The sequence below is a fragment of the Uloborus diversus genome, chromosome 6, assembly GCF_026930045.1.
Source record: "Uloborus diversus isolate 005 chromosome 6, Udiv.v.3.1, whole genome shotgun sequence".
NCBI classification, from domain to species: Eukaryota; Metazoa; Arthropoda; class Arachnida; order Araneae; family Uloboridae; genus Uloborus; species Uloborus diversus.
In genome coordinates this window covers 113212319-113229608 of record NC_072736.1, presented here as the reverse complement: position 1 = coordinate 113229608, position 17290 = coordinate 113212319, and the positions used below count along the sequence as shown (strand labels likewise).

The 17290-nt window shown below is 36.2% G+C and overlaps 1 protein-coding gene across 1 annotated transcript in view; it reads right to left on the bottom strand.

Annotated features, from left to right (window-relative positions):
- The window catches only part of LOC129224120 (conserved oligomeric Golgi complex subunit 7-like), a 56491-nt gene that overhangs the window by 6606 nt on the left and 32595 nt on the right, over positions 1-17290 (bottom strand). The window contains exons 18-19 of the mRNA XM_054858530.1: positions 14587-14717; positions 752-832 (exon numbers count right to left, since the gene is read on the bottom strand). Of these exons, the coding sequence (XP_054714505.1) occupies positions 752-832; positions 14587-14717 (212 nt within the window). The remainder of the gene's footprint in view (positions 1-751; positions 833-14586; positions 14718-17290) is intronic.

Below are 17290 nucleotides of genomic sequence, written 5' to 3'. Positions count from 1 at the left end.
ACAGGAGACCAAAAAGAAGAAAAAAAAAATATATTTTAATACTAGCTGAAAATAATGACAAAGGTGTATGTATTGCACATGATATTTCTTTTATATTAACAGACTTAGAATTAAAAAAACATTATTAGTTTTTAATCCTAATTTTCAACACTCAAGCAATTATAAAAAAACGACGCTCTAGCAACCAATAGAATACAGTTACGTCGTTGTTCCACCTTATGCTTAAAGACTTTGTGATACTATTCAGCATTGAAACTCAATTAATGTAAAATGGGGTGAATCAGAACAAGGTGTAAAACAGAACGATTGAGAATGCACATGACTGAACTGTTTCCTTTCTATTTTTTCAACCATCTAATCGAAAAGACTGCCCTAGTATGTAAATATGATTGCATGTGAGGACTGAGTATGTTACATCCCCCCTCCCCCGCAAATGGTCCTAGAATATCTCCTTTTCTGATTAGAAGGAATTAAAATTATCATGTGTAACTTATTACAAGGAGAATACCAATTTTCACTTAAATACTAAGTTTAGCTGACTGTAGATGGTAAATTTAGTTAACTAGGGTCAATGTTTTCTGAAAAGTGATTAAAAAAAGTTTATTTTTGATTTATTTAGGCTCTTTTCACGGCGTAACATTTGATAAGTATGCTTGTGCATAGTGTATACTTAAAACATCAGGATATTAATTTGTGTAAATGCAACAAACAAATAAATATAAATAAAAAACAGAAATGTATTAAAGTATACCTCAGTTATATATTCTTGAGGTGATAAACTGAATTGAGGTAAATCAGTTAAAACAGAGCCACATGTGTCTTCTGACCAAATCTGAAAAAATTTTAAAATATTTTAAGTGAAAATATATATTCCTTTAAATGAAGTACAATCCATGCCAACGCCAAAATAAAATATGAGTTATTTTTGAAAAATATAAATTGCAGAATAGCAGAATATAATTCACTCACAAACAGAAAAAATAACTACAAGAATGTATATGCCTTGTATAGATAGTGTTAGTTCTCATATGAGGCAGCAAGAAGCAACAGATGTAAGTGCTAAAATTAAAAATACAGTAAAACCTGTGAAGTTGATCACCCTTGTAAGTTGACCGCTTTTTTAAGGCACAGAATTAGCCATTATCATATAAATCAATCTTTGTAAGTTGACCACTAAAATAGCGCACCGCAAGTGGTCAACTTACACAGGTTCCACTATAAACGGTAGGTGGACCTCTCCTCTGTGTTGGTGCAAGGGATAGTATTAGTAGCGCTGGTAGGTGCTGCTATGCAGCATGATTTAGGAAAAAAAAATTAAAGCCTACTTAGGATATTATCTTTAGGCACGTTTTACTCAAAACTTGAAAATATCCACTTATATCCCTTTGCTTCTCACTGTCTCATGTGCACATTCCGATTCCTTTACAATACAATATTTTATCCTTTGAATTAGTAGAACTGATGCTGATTTTTTTTTTTTTTTTAAATAAGAACACCAGGTTCTCTTAATATAACATTCAGGAATTGGCAATAAAATTGACAATTATTTTAAATAATATAGATTGACCTCAAAAAGTAATGTTCAAAATGAACACAAATGATCTTAAAGTAACTTAATGTAACACATTCTAACAAAATAATAAGATAAAACAACGAAAACACCATGCAAATACATTGATTTCTCAAAGTAGTTGGGGAAAATTGAACCCCCCCCCCCCCAATGACAGGCTTGGTTTTGTGGAAGAAAGTTGAATGGATGACCTCAGTGCAAGAAGAGCACATATGCACTTACAGTCGTCGGTTTTGTGTTTTTCATTGAAATGTATGAAGAAAATATCATCTTCAATTATGTACTAGAATGAGATATCTCCAATCAAAGCAGATTTTGCCTGATTATTTGAAATGTTATGCCTAGGAGTAACTTTTCACTCCCCAAGGTTACAAAGTGCCCATCAGCATTTGACTTAACCTGATCAGAAGCCTCTGGGTAGAGCAACTACCACCCTCATGAGCAGTGGTGGCGATTGGGACTTACAAGCAAGGCAGCAAAAAAATTTTTTTTGAATTTTGACATCTTTAATTCAAATTATGTTTTTCGCAACCACGAGTGTGTGTATGTAAGCGTTTGTGTTTGTGTGTGGGGGTATGTGTTTGTGTGTAGGGGTTATGTGTATGTGTGTGTAGGCATGTGTGTTTGTGTATGTGTGCTGGCATAAGTGTGTGGGTAGTTGTGTGTATGAATGTGTGTGGGGGTGGGGTATGTGTATATGTGTGTAGGCATATGCGTTTGTGTCTGTGTGTAGGCATGAATGTGTGGGTAGTTGTGTGTATGTGTGGGTGTCTGTATGTATGCATGTGTATATGTTTGTGTATGTGTGTGTAGGTGTATGTGTTTGCGTGTGTGTAGGACATGGATGCAACCTGGAGATGGCTTTCGCTATAGGAGCAGCATCGTGAGGAGCCCGTCGACGGTGATGGTGGAGAGGGTGGCGGTGGGAAAATGAAATCATAGGAACGCCAAAAACAGTCAAGTGAGAAGAATAAGCAACCGTGATTGCTCAAAAAAAAAAAAAACTGCTTAAAGCCATGGGGCTTTTAGTGGCAGTAAAAAATGAAAAAAAAAAAAAAATACAAAAAGTACCACATTTTGTGAGGGCTAGTTTTGAGAGAAGTGAAGCAGATAAGTGGAAATAGATGTAAGTCTAACAACTTAACTCATGTTTATCTTAAGATGTTGATAAATTTTGTACACAATAAGTTTCCCTAAAGAAACAGACATGAGTTTGCCTTATATTATTTACCCCCAAAGTAATTTGAGGTGTTGTAACACTTGGTAATAATTTTATTAAAGAAGTATGGCTCATTTAAGTAAAATAATTAATTTACTAATATCTAAACAGTGAATACATAAACTAAAAGTTATTGCTTGTGCTGAAAAATGTTTTGTAAACAGATATACTAAGTAAAACAAATAATTATGCTCTGAAAATGTTGACATTTTTGCTTTTTTTATAATCTCTAGTTCTGGTTTCTAAATTTGAAAATAAAATAAATTAACCACAAAAAGTGGGGCATCGGGGGGGGGGGCAGTTTCCCCCCTCCTTTGTCCTCCGAATCGCCGGCACTACCCATGGGGCCAAATGGAGATGCAGCGAATATGATATCTTGCAATGTGAGATGAAGAACAGGATTTTTAAATTGAAGTAAAATGAGTAAAAAACTAGTTAGGACAGAATGCGCTGCACACGTTAGTTATCTAACTTTTTACAATTTACAGTGAATACAGTTAATAGAACAAAGGTGTATCAGTAACTGAAAAGAAAATAGCATATCATGATAAAACAGATTTAAACACAACTTTAGTCTTTTGAAATTCCCTTGATTTAAGAAAAGAAGTTAAGTACTGTTGCTCTCGATTCTTGAAGGTCTGACAGAACTTCATGAGCTGAACAGAAGCTCAGAAGCACAACAAAAGGGTTTTGTCCTTGAAAATACTGCCAACACATATTTGGCTGTAGCAAGTATTGCTAAGAAATTGTAGGTCAAAAGGGATTGTTGAAACCAGCTCAGAACAACTTATTTGGACAACACCTTTTGCTCCCAACAAGATCTGAATTTGAAGAATGGTCAACCATGCATCTGTCGAACCAGATGAAGGGTTCAAACAATTATTAGTACAGTAGAGCATGGGATTATCTATAAGAAATTATATGCTCCACGTGGTTACATTGCGTAACACTTGACAGGGATCCCAAGATTAATAACTGGGATCTCCATAGTTGCGTAATGGGGCTTTCCGTGATTGCCTACTGCGCAGATGCATGAGAGCGTCTGGGTTATATGGCTATAGACCAGGGTTGCCAGACGTCCCGGATTTCAAGGGACAGTCCCGTATTTTGAAAAAGTGTCCCACGTCCCGGGAAACTTCCATACGGGATGGCTAAATTCCCGTATTCTACCTGATAACAATATTTTACAGAACGAGATTATTTCAAAGGAAAAAATAAAGTAAGGAGGGAGCCGAATGAGGGATCTGCCATGAGGAGCCGAATGGTTGCTTCTTCTTTGCTCATTGACTAATATTGGAAATATATCTCTCGTCATGCGTTGTCATTCGCAATGAAAACGATTTTTTATACTTAGGCGACATTTTATGAGGTTAAATGCTTCATTGAGATTAAATTTACAGCGACGTCTCAAAAATACCCCCCCCCCCCGTTGTTATTCCTAAGAAGCCTGTCCCGTATTTACTGTTCTTAAATCTGGCAACCCTGCTATAGACAGTAGTCATGGGCATAATCGAGTTCTCATAATCGAATCACTCGATTATCAAAGATTACTCGAGAACTTGATTATTATGAGTTCTCGATTAACGTATCTCGAGTTCTCGATTATCATAGATCTCGAGTTCTCGATTATCGCATCTCGAGTTCTCGTTATCCCTTCGCGAGTTCTCGAGCGATGAACTGCTCGAGTTCTCGATTATCATTTTCCGAGTACTCGAGCGATGACTGCTCGAGTGCTCGATTATCACTTTCCGAGTTCTCGAGCGATGGACTGCTCGAGTTCTCGCTTTGTGAACTTCTCGAGATGTTGAGTTCTCGAGAAGTCAATCACTCGAGCAGTGTACTTCTCAATCGATTTGATAATCTGAACTTTAACTTCTGAAAGGATTCAGTTACCGGGACAGATCTATCATTTAGTGGGTCAGAGGCAATTGTGCCCACTTGGGTGGGGGAAGGGGGTCAGGGCGCAGACTACGCCATTGAAATTTTTAGGGGCGTTGTTTTGAGAGGTATTTCTTACTTTCCTGGACAGCTCTTGTTTTTTTTGGGGGGGGGGAGGGGGAGGTATTTGCGAAATTTAGGAGAGGGGTGCGCCCTTGCTCCTAGGGATGTGTGCACCTGTCAGAGGGCTGGTTTTGAAAAATTAATGTTTTAACATATAAATGGGCGTGGTTTTTGTTGTTTGCCGAAAAAAATTGCACAGGAAAAGGGGATCATGGCGCTCTTAAGGAGGGAGGTGGGGGTTCGTTTTAAGAGGTGCGCCAGAACACTTGAGGAATGGATACTCCTGCAGTCTAAATGATTTTATGATCAAAGATTTGCCTCTCGAATATTCGTTGTAGAAGTTTGTGTGTTGTGCTTGCATTCGACTAGTGTTGTAATTAATTCCATGTATGCTGCCAAATGCCTGATTAGCAAATGATTCTTTGGGATGATTTGGTAGTCCAATGATATATTTTTGAGAGAAAGATGTTAACGAATGAACACATTGACGGGTCTATGAGTGACATGGGTGGTGTGTTTCGGCGGTGGAAGCAAAAGGGGGGGGGGGGTGGCGCTAAAAAGGTTCTAACTTGTGGGGCATTAAAACTAAAATTATATATCATGTCAAAAGGGGGAATACTTTAGTTAAAACCTAAGGGAACCTTTCCCCCCCTTACGTCCACCTTCGACTAAACCATTGGGTAATGAAACCCGAGACACGTGTCTGCAGTAATCTACATATTTGTGCTACAAAAGTTGGTTATTTCCTGTTTCTTCTTAGCACAAAGGTATTTATTTATTTCTTAATAAAACAAATAGTCTAGTTCTCGTGTAATTCATTCGCAGGGGGTGACAACCAGTAGAGGGGGACGGGAGTTAAGACGCAAACTGCGGGATTGTAATTTTCAGGAGATTTTCTCTTTTCGGCGTAGCGCTCTTGGGGGAGAACTCCATACGTGCAGGGGCGTTCACAGGGCGAGGGGGATAGAAAAGGGACACCTGTTGGCCCGAGACTGAAGGGGGCACGAGATTTTTAAAATGAGAGGTGAAATGTATTAGGGACGTAGGGATAAACAATATAGAGGGGGTCCGTCAAAGTCATTTGTGACGAGCCCCGAAATTTCTGTGCACGCCCCTGCATATGTGGTGCGTCATCGCTCTTGGAATTGATGGATTTAGAATGGTTTTAAAATCGAATGATTGCTTCTTGCGTGCTTTATTTCTGATGGAGTTATATTTGAATGTTTGATGTCGAATTTTCCATTATCGAGAGGTCTCTTTATAATCGAACGATATATTTTCGAACGAAAATTATTAAGGAATTATACCATATGAGCGGGTTGGGGGGTGGCATGGTTTGTGTATTCCGTTGATGAAATCTTGAAATAACAGATAGAGAAATGAATAAAGTTCGCCTCGACTGTGTTTTAGTCGGGTGAACCTGTCTTCGTTTTTAATGCACTGATGATGGCACTTGTATTTTAGAGTGCCGAAACAGCTGTTTGCTGGTTTTTCAACCTTTTTCCATTCTCAATTTGTACTTTATATACGTTGTCATATTTTATTCACTATGCAGTACAAAGTTTTCGACTACTTTTTATGTAGATAGAGAAATGCTTTCCATATTGTTTTGCACGTGACAGTTATTTAGAGTAAAACCAATTAAAAAAGTTAGGGATAATGATAATATGGACATTGGACATGTGATTGGGCAACACAAACAGGTTTGAGCTTGAGAGTTGTTTACATTAATAATATATTGAAACTAAAAAGTGGGAACTGTTTAGCTAAAAATCGGAGGGGACACCTTCCTCCTACGTCCCCCCCCCTCGAATGTGACCCTGAGACCCACTTGAACAAACCTTTTGAGTGGTTAACTTTTTGAGTGATTCATTCGCAGAGGTTATCGCGAGGAGAGAGATGTTGTGGCTGAAAACGGGTAATTCAAATTTTTGAGGGGTCTTTGCTCTTTTTGGGACTATCGTAATTGGAGGGGGAAGGTGATTGTCACAAGGGGTCCTGTTGCTCACAAGAACGAAAGGACATCCTAATTTAGATTCGAATAAGAGTTTCTCGGGTGCTTTTTTAGAATGGGGTTAACCAGATAGTACATTTCGTTGGGTAAACGTTTTAAAACGGTTGCTAAGTCGTAACAACCAATTTAAAACGTGTATGAAACGTTTAAACGATGTGTGTTTATAATATAAGGCTGCCTATTTTCCTAAGAGTGAGGAAACCCACTCCTCAAAGGCGACGGAGAACCCCCAGAACAAGAGCCTCCTAAAGTAAGACCAAAAGCCTTCTGGAGTTACCCCCTCTTCATTTAAACTTCATTTTGGCATCTCTAGATAATATAATGCTTGTTGTTGAATGTTCGTTATCGAGCGACGCTTTGGGATGATTTAAAAATCGAATAATCTGATTTTTTTTAGAGAAACTTTGGTAATCAGTTAACCCTGAGGACCGACGCAAGGAAAATGAAGCGCAGCCACGGGACCCAAAGTTTCCAAATGGACCGCTGCCAGCCCAAACAGTTTCAGTAGTTTTTAAAAAATCATAAAATAAGCATCTCATTAGAATGACTCCAATAATGTACTATTGATCAACATTTTAAAAGTATAATGAATATAACATTATTAGACTATGCACACGCGAAAATAAATGGTACGCAAACAAGAATAGTTACAAATATCGTACGTATGGAATGAAAAAATAAAATAATAGTTTAAAAACCTAAAAAAAAAATTAAAAAAACACGCTTTCGTAGAAAAATGAACTAAAAAGTGAAAAATAATCTTTGGATGATAGTAGTTGACCAATCACTTAATTTTAATGTAATACAAAAAAGCGTGGGGTGCTGTCTATTTACGTTTTTGCTTGGACAACAAATGGAAGAAATCCAAGGCAACTGATAAGAAGCTCCCCCCCCAGCTTTTTTGTATTACATTAAAATTAAGTGATTGGTCAACTACTATCATCCAGAGATTATTTTTCACTTTTTAGTTCATTTTGCTACGAAAGCGTGTTTTTTTTTGTTTTTTTTTTTAGTTTTTTAAACTATTATTATATTTTTCTCTTTTTTAGTCTTATGTTGGAGATGGCGACGTCAGACGACGAATTATCAGGCGACGAAATTATTTATAAAATGAGTGCGAGGTAATATCTTAAAAATAAGACAAGGGCATACCGATTGGAAGCTACTGTGAGTCATCGATGTATGTTTGCGGAAATCATATTTATATTACTTTGAAAATTTGAGATGCATTTGAATAAAAGTTTTGTTCAACAATGGTCTGATCAGCAATGAATTTCCAATTGAAGGCTCACCTAAGTTTTGGCATAAAATTAGTTGAAAACAATTATATTTCATGTTCTAATTACCTTGGAACATTGGAACAAATTTTGTCTGATGCAGAAAAATTTAAGGTTCTTGTGGATATTTTTAAATAATTTTTGCGAGCATTTTTTAATGTATATTTTTTAATTTTTCCTTTTTCACATTGTTGGATTTGTGCCAAAATATTGATTAAAATTGGAGGAAACTAACAATTAAAAGAGTTAATTAATTAATTTGATTATAGAATATTGCATTGTCATCGGGTCTGAGGTCGCGTGCCAAATTTCAAAAGAATCCGATCGCAGGAAGTGGGCGAAATTTGAGCTGCAAGATTCCGTTACAAGATACATACATACATACATACAGGTGAAGCTAATAAAAGCGTGTTAAAAAAATAGACAATAATGATCTGCATATAATGTAATTTTAATTAAAAAATGGACCAAAGAATGTGAGCTAAAATTAATTCCACACGACAAGCATCAAAACTTCTTTATGTACTCAGAAACATCTCAAATTCACTCCCTGCACCCATTGTTATTAGATTTTCCCCAAGTCAATAAGTGAAAAATAAAAATAAAGAGCGAATCATGAGGAAGCAAAATAATGGATTTCACTTAAAGTTGCTCTATTATTAATGCGCCGGGAATCCCAATCTCCTGTAAAACATAGCAAGAAATATTTTACCCTCCCTCCCTTCTCCTATATAAGTCAGATACTAACCCTAATATCAACAGCAGCAGCAAAAAAAAAAAAAATAAAAGCAAAGCTATAAACAAGAACAAATGAGCCCTTTTGCACAGAGCTGCGATTCCTCGATGTGTTTACATTATTAACTTCTTGCTTAATAAGCGTCCGAAATCATTCGAAATAATCACGTGGTAGAAGAGACTCATACATATCCTGAAGGCCGCCGAAATCAAGCTCTCGTTGAATCTGCATTCCCCAAGAATTTAGACTCACAATGAAGACTATTAAATGTATCTATTAAATGTATCCCCTAAAACAGACTCAATTAATTACTATGCAACTTTTATCGGAAAACAATGAAAACTAATTCCACTTGAATATAAAATATGAATTTTTCAAGGAGGGGGTAAGGGCTATTGAACCCCCTAAATTGAAGTTTCAGTGGCTACGTATGCATCATAACAATCAGGTCCATATTTCAAATTTAACACTTTAGGGGGGAAGGGGTTAAAGGGCATATAATCAATGCATAGTATCCGTAATAACAGCAAAAACTTCATTTAAATATAAATAATAATTTCTAAAAGCCAGGATGGGTCGCCCCTTTTAGATGTTACCCCCGTAAAAAAAACTCGATGTTTTAAAAGTCGATTGCATCCCCCCCCCCGCCCATCAGGGCGATGGCACACCCTCTCAAATGTTACGGAGCACCTGTCTAGGAAAAGAGCCGACGAACACCCCCCTCCGAAAATTGAGATAAAGTCTCAAAAATTACCCCTAAAAATTTCAATGGCGCAGACTACGCAAAAGTTCAACTCTACATCCCTCCCCTCTAAGGATTGAAACCCTTATCTCCTTAAAAAGAGACTAAAACCTACCAAATTGACCCACATAAACAGGTTCATCCAGGGTGAAGTTTGAGGGGAGTGGGGCAAAGGGTGTGTACCCAGTGCAAAATTAAACCAAAAACTACAAAAAGCACGTTCCCGTACATTAAGAAGCATTAATTTTCAAAGCCTGGGAGGTGATTGATCCCCTCTGGTCCAGAGGGGACCAGAGGAGTCAATCGTCTCCCCATCGGGCCTACCCTCAAAGTTGCAATGACAGAAGTACGCGTCAAGACACTCAGGCCCGTTATTTCAAATTTTCCAGGAGGGGGGGGGGGTAAAAGAATATATGTACTCAGTGTATATTGTACAAGTTAATAACACGCCCACATATATGTCAGTACCATTATTTCGAAAACCCGGGGGGGGGGGGGGGAATCGCCCCTTCCTGACCCCCTAAATTACGTGCTTGATGGTACACCTTCCCCTCGTGCGCAACCCTACGGAAACAAATCGAGAAGTCAGCTGTTCTAGAAGTCAGAGTTTCCCACTCCCACGACCCCTCAAGAGCGATGGCTCACCCTCTCAAATATTACGAAGCAACTCCTAGGACAAGAACCCCCTCCCCCCATGCGATTTGAAAGACACTCTCACCCCCTCTCCCCTTAAAGTTTTATTGGCGTTGTGTGCACCATGGACACCCTTAGCGGGCACCCCTGTAAAAGTAAACTTGATTCTGGAACTCAGGAAATCTAGATACAGGTCGAGAACTCGATTAAAACATCTCGAGATCTCGATTAAAACATCTCGAGATCTCGATTCAAAAGAACTCGAGAAGTAAACTGCTCGAGTACTCGATTCAAAAGATCTCGAGAAGTCAATCGCTCGAGTACTCGATTCGGAAGATCTCGAGAAGTCAATCGCTCGAGTACTCGATTCGGAAGATCTCGAGAAGTCAATCGCTCGAGTTCTCGATTTCAAGAGATCTCGATTATCAATCGCTCGAGTTCTCGAACTAAAAAGATCTCGATTATCAATCACTCGATTATCAGAAGTACTCGATTCCCGAGATCTCGATTATCAAAAGATCTCGATTATGCCCATCACTAATAGACAGTCATAAAGGCATGACTGGAAAAAACTTCCTGACCGAATAGCGGGATAACTTTATGGCATATCTTTTGACCGCTATTCGGGAAAAAGGGCAAATTGGCTGCCCATCATGTATATTGTGTCGGTGAGTAGAAAAATAAATTAGTTTGTGTGTGTTGTGAACATGGTCTCTTCAATTCTCTCCCTCTCCAAAAGTTGATTTACGGAAAATGAAAAAGAAAAAGTGGCGAAACTCCTCTACATTATCCCAACCCTAATCAACTGAACTGCTTAATTATCTAAATTCTCTTGAGCTCTGCTCTCTCTTTTTTATTTAGCAATTCCAATTAAAAACATTACTATGATCAATGCACATTTGTAGCAGAATAAAATGTGGTTTAATTGAAATTAGTAGATAGAAATTAACAAAAACAGTTTAAAATGATAAAACGAATGGCTGCCTGCTTTAACCTGGATAAAGTAAGAAACATATTGTACAAACTTTTTTTTTTAAATCTTTTCAACCACTAAATTTGATTCAAAAATACATTTGTGTTAGAAAAATCATTGCAAACAAAAGCATAAATTTCAACCTTTTTTTAGTATCATGCAGATTTAAAGGGGGTTAGACCCCTTCTAAGTGACAAAAAATATCCTAAAGCTGTGTTATAGGGGCTTATGTTTTGAAAAATTTGGCCCTAGACCCCCTATCTATGCCCAAAAATGGCACTTATGACACATCCTCCAAAACTAGAAGATGGATCTGATCTTATTTAGTATAATAAAACCCAAGAGCAGATTCAGAAATTGTCCAAGGAGGGGGGCAATTGATTTTTTTTACTTGCCTCTACAATGTATTAATTTACACAGTTGGAGGAGGGGGGGATGGGATGGTTACTACATCATTTTACCTAACTCAACTAAAATATAGAGATTTATCCAAGGAGGTCACTGAACGTGTTTCGTTAATTTTCCATTGAAAGAGCTATTCTAAAATTGTTCTAGAACTTCAATTTCATAGTAATTCTGGGGGACTGTTTAAAAACCCCCTGCCCCCTAACATAATTGAAGATTCTCTAAAATTCCGCTTTTTTGGAACTGGTTTTGAAAAATTATCAGTAGAAAGTTGCTGAACTGATTTCTTCCCCTAACACTAGCCGAGATGTCTACAAATGTATCATTAAGACAAAAATTTTGCAAAATATATGTGGGAAGACCATGGGCGGATTTATGGGGGGTCAGAGGGGGGCAATGCCCCCCCAGTTTTGGGAAGACTATGTAGTAACACATCTTCCAAAAATTAAAAAAAAAAGTTCTTATTATTTTTTCTTTTTTCAATAGTTCAGAAGGGCATGGGTGGATTTATAGGGGGGGCATAGGGGCAGTGCTCCCCCAGTTTTGGGACGACTTTATATAGTAACAACACATCTTCCAAAATCTTAAAACAAAAAAATTATAACTTTTTCTTTTTTGAATAGTTCAATAAAAATGAAGAGAAAAGCGAATGTCGTTTTCTGATGGGAGGAAAGAAAAGGGGGGAAAGAACAAACATTGAATACAAATAGTACAGCTGTCACTGGGGTGCTGAAAATGTGTCTAAATTCACTATTTTGGACTGAAAACCATTTGGGCAAGTATATGAATGAAAATATAGGCTAAACGAGCTATACATTAAACTGCAACACTTATAATAATTGACTATTATTTTAACAAATTAGAACCTAAATCAAAGGGGGAAAATCTCAATCCCCCCATTTGCGCTAACAGAACGATCTACTTGTTATGATTTGTGTCCACATTTAAAGTATTATTTGTGCATAATATTTATGTTCTTAGTAGATTAATTGGCCTTTTGAGAAATTCTAAAAAACATAGTTTTTTTTCCTTCTCTCTCTCTCTCTCTTTTTAAAGAGAGAGAAAGAGAAAATAAATACTATCGCAAACTAAATAAATTTCAGTTATTTGAGTGTTCTGATTAAATGAATCTTTTTACTTAGAGGGAGAGTACACTTTTACTTACTTTATAAATACTGTTTAAAAAGTAAGGTAAGTCATAGTCATCTAAGTCTAATTGAGTAAGTCCTTGTCATTATTGAAAACTAAATAATTGAGTCAAAGATTTGTAAAATCGTAAAAATCCTTTAACCGTAAAAACTGGCGAATTTTCGTAAAAATAACAAAAAATCAAACAAAAATCTGCAGGTAAGAGGGAATTACAAACAGGACCGAATTTGCCTATAAGATAAACAAACTATTGCTTAGGGTCCTTTCTTTGAAGTGGATCCCTAACTCCCAAAAAAAATTCATGATTCGTTCCTTAAAAAATGGAAATTGCTTGAAGAAACTAATTTCATTTTTAAGTGCTTGAAAACCTTGAATATTTGAAAACGTGTGGCTACAAACCTTAAATTTTAAATTTTCTAACAAATGGTAGAGGGGGAGGAATGCCAAAATATGTCAAATTCAGCTCCTTGCCATATCCTGTATTAAAACTGTAAAAATCATGGTTCTCACGTTTGTAACATATTATTTGAAATAAATTTTTATGACTCACTTGTTTCACATTTTGCTATTTATCCAATCCCGAATGCAGTATTTTGGAAATTTTTTTGTATTGATTGCTTTTATCTTACTTCTTCTGCATATTGTCTATCTGTTTAGCGCGAAAAAAATACACACTACTTCTATTTCTTTTCGTTTTCTGTCTTACTTGTAATTGAAGAAAAGTTGTTGTCATGAGAAATCTATGGTTTCTTTTTTCTTTTAAATTTAAAATAGCTATTTCTTACAAAGTTAGAACAGGACTATAAAAATTTACAATCAAGTACTAAAATATCAGACTGGAAAGTGCAAATGAAGTGCGTTTAATAATTTTATTTATTCTAGAGTTCTTGAAAAGTAATTAGATAAGTCTTTGAAAATCCTAAGCAAAGTGGGCTCCAATTACTTCTACACCATATTATTAATCTGTTTAGCACAGGAAAAAAAAAATGATACACTACCTCTATTCCTTTTCGTTTTCTGCACTACTTATAATTAAAAAAAGGTTGTTGTAATGAAAAATCTAGTTTACTTTTTCTTTCAAACTTAAAATGGCTGTTTCTTACAAAGTTTGAACAATACTGTACAACTGTATAATCTAGTTATTAATTTCTATGTCTATCCAATCAACCTTATAAGGCTTCAAAATGCAGAATTTTATATCCATTTTACAAAATTTCGGGGGAGAAACCTGAAACCCCCGGCCCCCTAAAATTGGAGATATCTTATTTCCCACTTAAAAGGGAGCCCTGCGTCACTCTCTTGATACCAGCTCCCTCTCTTAAGGTCAATTCAAATCAATTCAAAAAGGACAGCATGAAAACACACATTAATGAAAACGACACACAAAAAAGTAAAGCATGGATTTTTGCATCACAGGAAACAGACAAAAGCATGAGAGTGGGGGGCAATAAAAATGTTGTTCAAAAAAAAAAATCCTGCCCCCCCAGGAACTTAGTCCTAAATCCGCCTATGGGGAAGACCTTCAAACATCTCCTACTAACATCACCAAAGATTGTCTGAAATTGCCTTTTTGACACTTCAATTCTGAAAAGTATCCATGAGGGAGATTTAAACCTCATTCCTTTCCTTAATGTCATCTAAGATAGCCTCCACTTGCGTTTTAAAACTTCAATTTTAAAAAATTGCCGATTCAAGGTGCCTCTGCCTGTTCAATCACCTAAACTTTCTCTAATCTAAACTAGGGCCAATCCTGACTGACTCAGATAGACTAGGCTCTGCTGTACTGCTTCTTGGACTACAGTAAGAAGTTGGAGATGTGATTTGTACTACAAACATAAATTATACAGGAATACAATAAAAAGCTTACTTTCATGTTTGGTAATGACTTCAAGTGAACTTGAGCTTGCTTGAGAACCAAATCTGATACAACAGATCCAGCTTCAGAACACAGCCTTTTAAACGAGTTTATTGAACTCTTCAAAGGACTAGCAGTTTTCTCTGCAAAGAATTATAAATAACCTTTTTAAACTTGAAGTTAAGATCATATGATAATAGAAGTCACATGCATAAACTTACGAAAGAATAGCTTGAGGTTTTAGCATCTAGCTTAATTATTTGCATAATTCTATATATTCATTATAAACCTGCTTCAAGTGAAATTGTAATATGGTCAAGCTAAATGTTGTAAAAGATGTTAGGGCGTAGAGAGAGTGCAGTGTTTAACAAATTTATACTTAAGGGTTCCACACAAAAGATTAAACGTATTGTAGGGGAGCCCAGAATAAAGTGAACCACTTTTGTGTGTTTTAAGTGGTTACGCTCAAAGTAATGGTGTTTTTTTTTTTCGAGTTTGAAAATATGTTTTCACACTGCTTTTGTATAGGGTTTGGTTTTATGTTACACTTGGTCAAAACCAATTATTATAATATTTTTTTAATGTAATATTTTAACAGAAAGTTACTAAGAGGACCATTTTATTCCGACCCTGAAGTAAAATAATACATGGTATAGTGTACTATGAGCTACAGGAAAAAAAAGCTCAAAAAAGCTGTAAGTCCGTAGGGCACAATGCTACTCTCTCGGTTCATTAGTTGTCCTGCAGGGGCGGGAAACAGCTCAGCTTCTATCAGTATTCTGGGACATCCATATTTATTCAATGATGCAAAATTTGTCTGCTGGTTCTCCAGCTGTGTACCAGGAGAATGAGGCATACTTTAATATTGCAGGAATTATCCAAGACTAGCTCCATGAAGTGTACATATTGAGTGGTCTCTGAATTTCCTGGTTTTGATTAATCATACTCTTGTGTGGTATTAGGAAAACACTTTGGGTTCCACCCGGAACATAAATTTCAGAATTGGGGATTTTTTCTAGAAAAGGCCCCATCCCCCTCTTAATAAAGACTTTGTATCATTTGTTACCATACTATCTTGTCTGATCTTTGGGGTCTAGATGCACATAAAATTTAACCTACGTTTCAGACTTTTTCAGAAGTAGCCATTGATCGATATTTTCTTTCCTTCTTTTAAAATTTTTATTTTTGCGGGGGGGGGGGGGATATTTTTTCCACATATGCACAAGGTTTGTCATTGATTTATAAGAAGTTTTACTTTGACAAATTTACTATAAATATGCATAGTGAAAATATCAGCAAAGTTTATAAAGTTTCTGTAAAGAGTTTCTTTTGGGTTGGAAATTAGCTGAAGGTAAAGTATTAGTCGGGAATTGGGCTCCACGTGTACGAAATTTGCGGCTGACGAAAAAAACATTTACATCAAAATAAAATAAAAAAAGAAAGATTATTACTAAAATCAGTAAATAATTTTGTTATAATATTTTCAGAAGCTTTATAAAGGCTTGAACACTTCAAACTAATCTTCAGTTTCTTAAACTTCAAAGCTAAGAGTTCTTAAACACATAACATGTATGTTAGTCAGTAAATTACCGCCCATTAGCCAGTGCTAAAGCAGAAATACGTGAAATACACCGCCAGCTCAGTCACTTCCAGCCAATGACTGCAGTTTCGTGCTTACTAGCACTCATCAGCCCGGCGTAGGAAAGTGACTGAGCTGGAGATGGAAAACCTCTCAAGGAAGCCAAGAGTGCGAAACAAACTGGTAGCTAATATAGAATTAGCAGACCAGACGAGTGACCGAAGCAATGGTTCGGTTCAACTCGAAGATTGAAAGCGAGGCAAGGTATATTCAGTACATTACTGGCGGTGTATTTCACGTATTTCTGCTTTAGCCCTAGCTAATGGGCGATAATTTACTGAATATACCTTGCCTCGCTTTGTATCTTCGAGTTGAACCGAACCATTGCTTCGGTCACTCGTCTGGTCTGCTAATTCTGATAGAACATTTTGCTTACAGAAACTTAATGCAGAACTTTAATGCCTTTCACTATTTTTCAGATCACCAGATGTCGCCTTAAGCGTCTTTAATAAACGCACTTATATCATATTAATTGTAACACTAGCGAATCGAACTGCGCAGTAATCTCCAGTCAGCCATTATCTATAACAACATGTTTCGTTCTACGCACTACCAAAGGTAGGCGATTATGTATTATATATTTTAGTTCACAATGTTTTTTCATATGCAAATATATTCATCACATTGTATATAATCATTGCTTTCATTAAATATATGGATCGAACTTGCGCCTGGTTATTAAAAATAACATTTGATTATGAGACTGAAGTGATTGAAGATTTTGATGTTTAGTATTTAACTTCAATTAAGTAAATCTAAAGTCGTAAATGTTTCAAAATGAAACCTAACCTTTTTAAAAATATATATAACTTCTAAAATGGCTGATTTAAAAGGGGAAAAAAAAGGCGCAAGTGTAAAAACTGAAAAAAAGAAACTAGTTCTTTAAAGAAGAATTTTTTTCTCTATAAGTATTGTTATTGTGTATTTTAAATTGTGTTCACATATATCTTTCAATTTATCACAATGGCTCAAAAAGATGCTGTGTATATTGACAAACTTAATGATGGCAATTATTCAATTTGGAAATTTAAAATAGAACAACTTTTAATTAAAGAAGGCTTATATGATGTCGTGTTC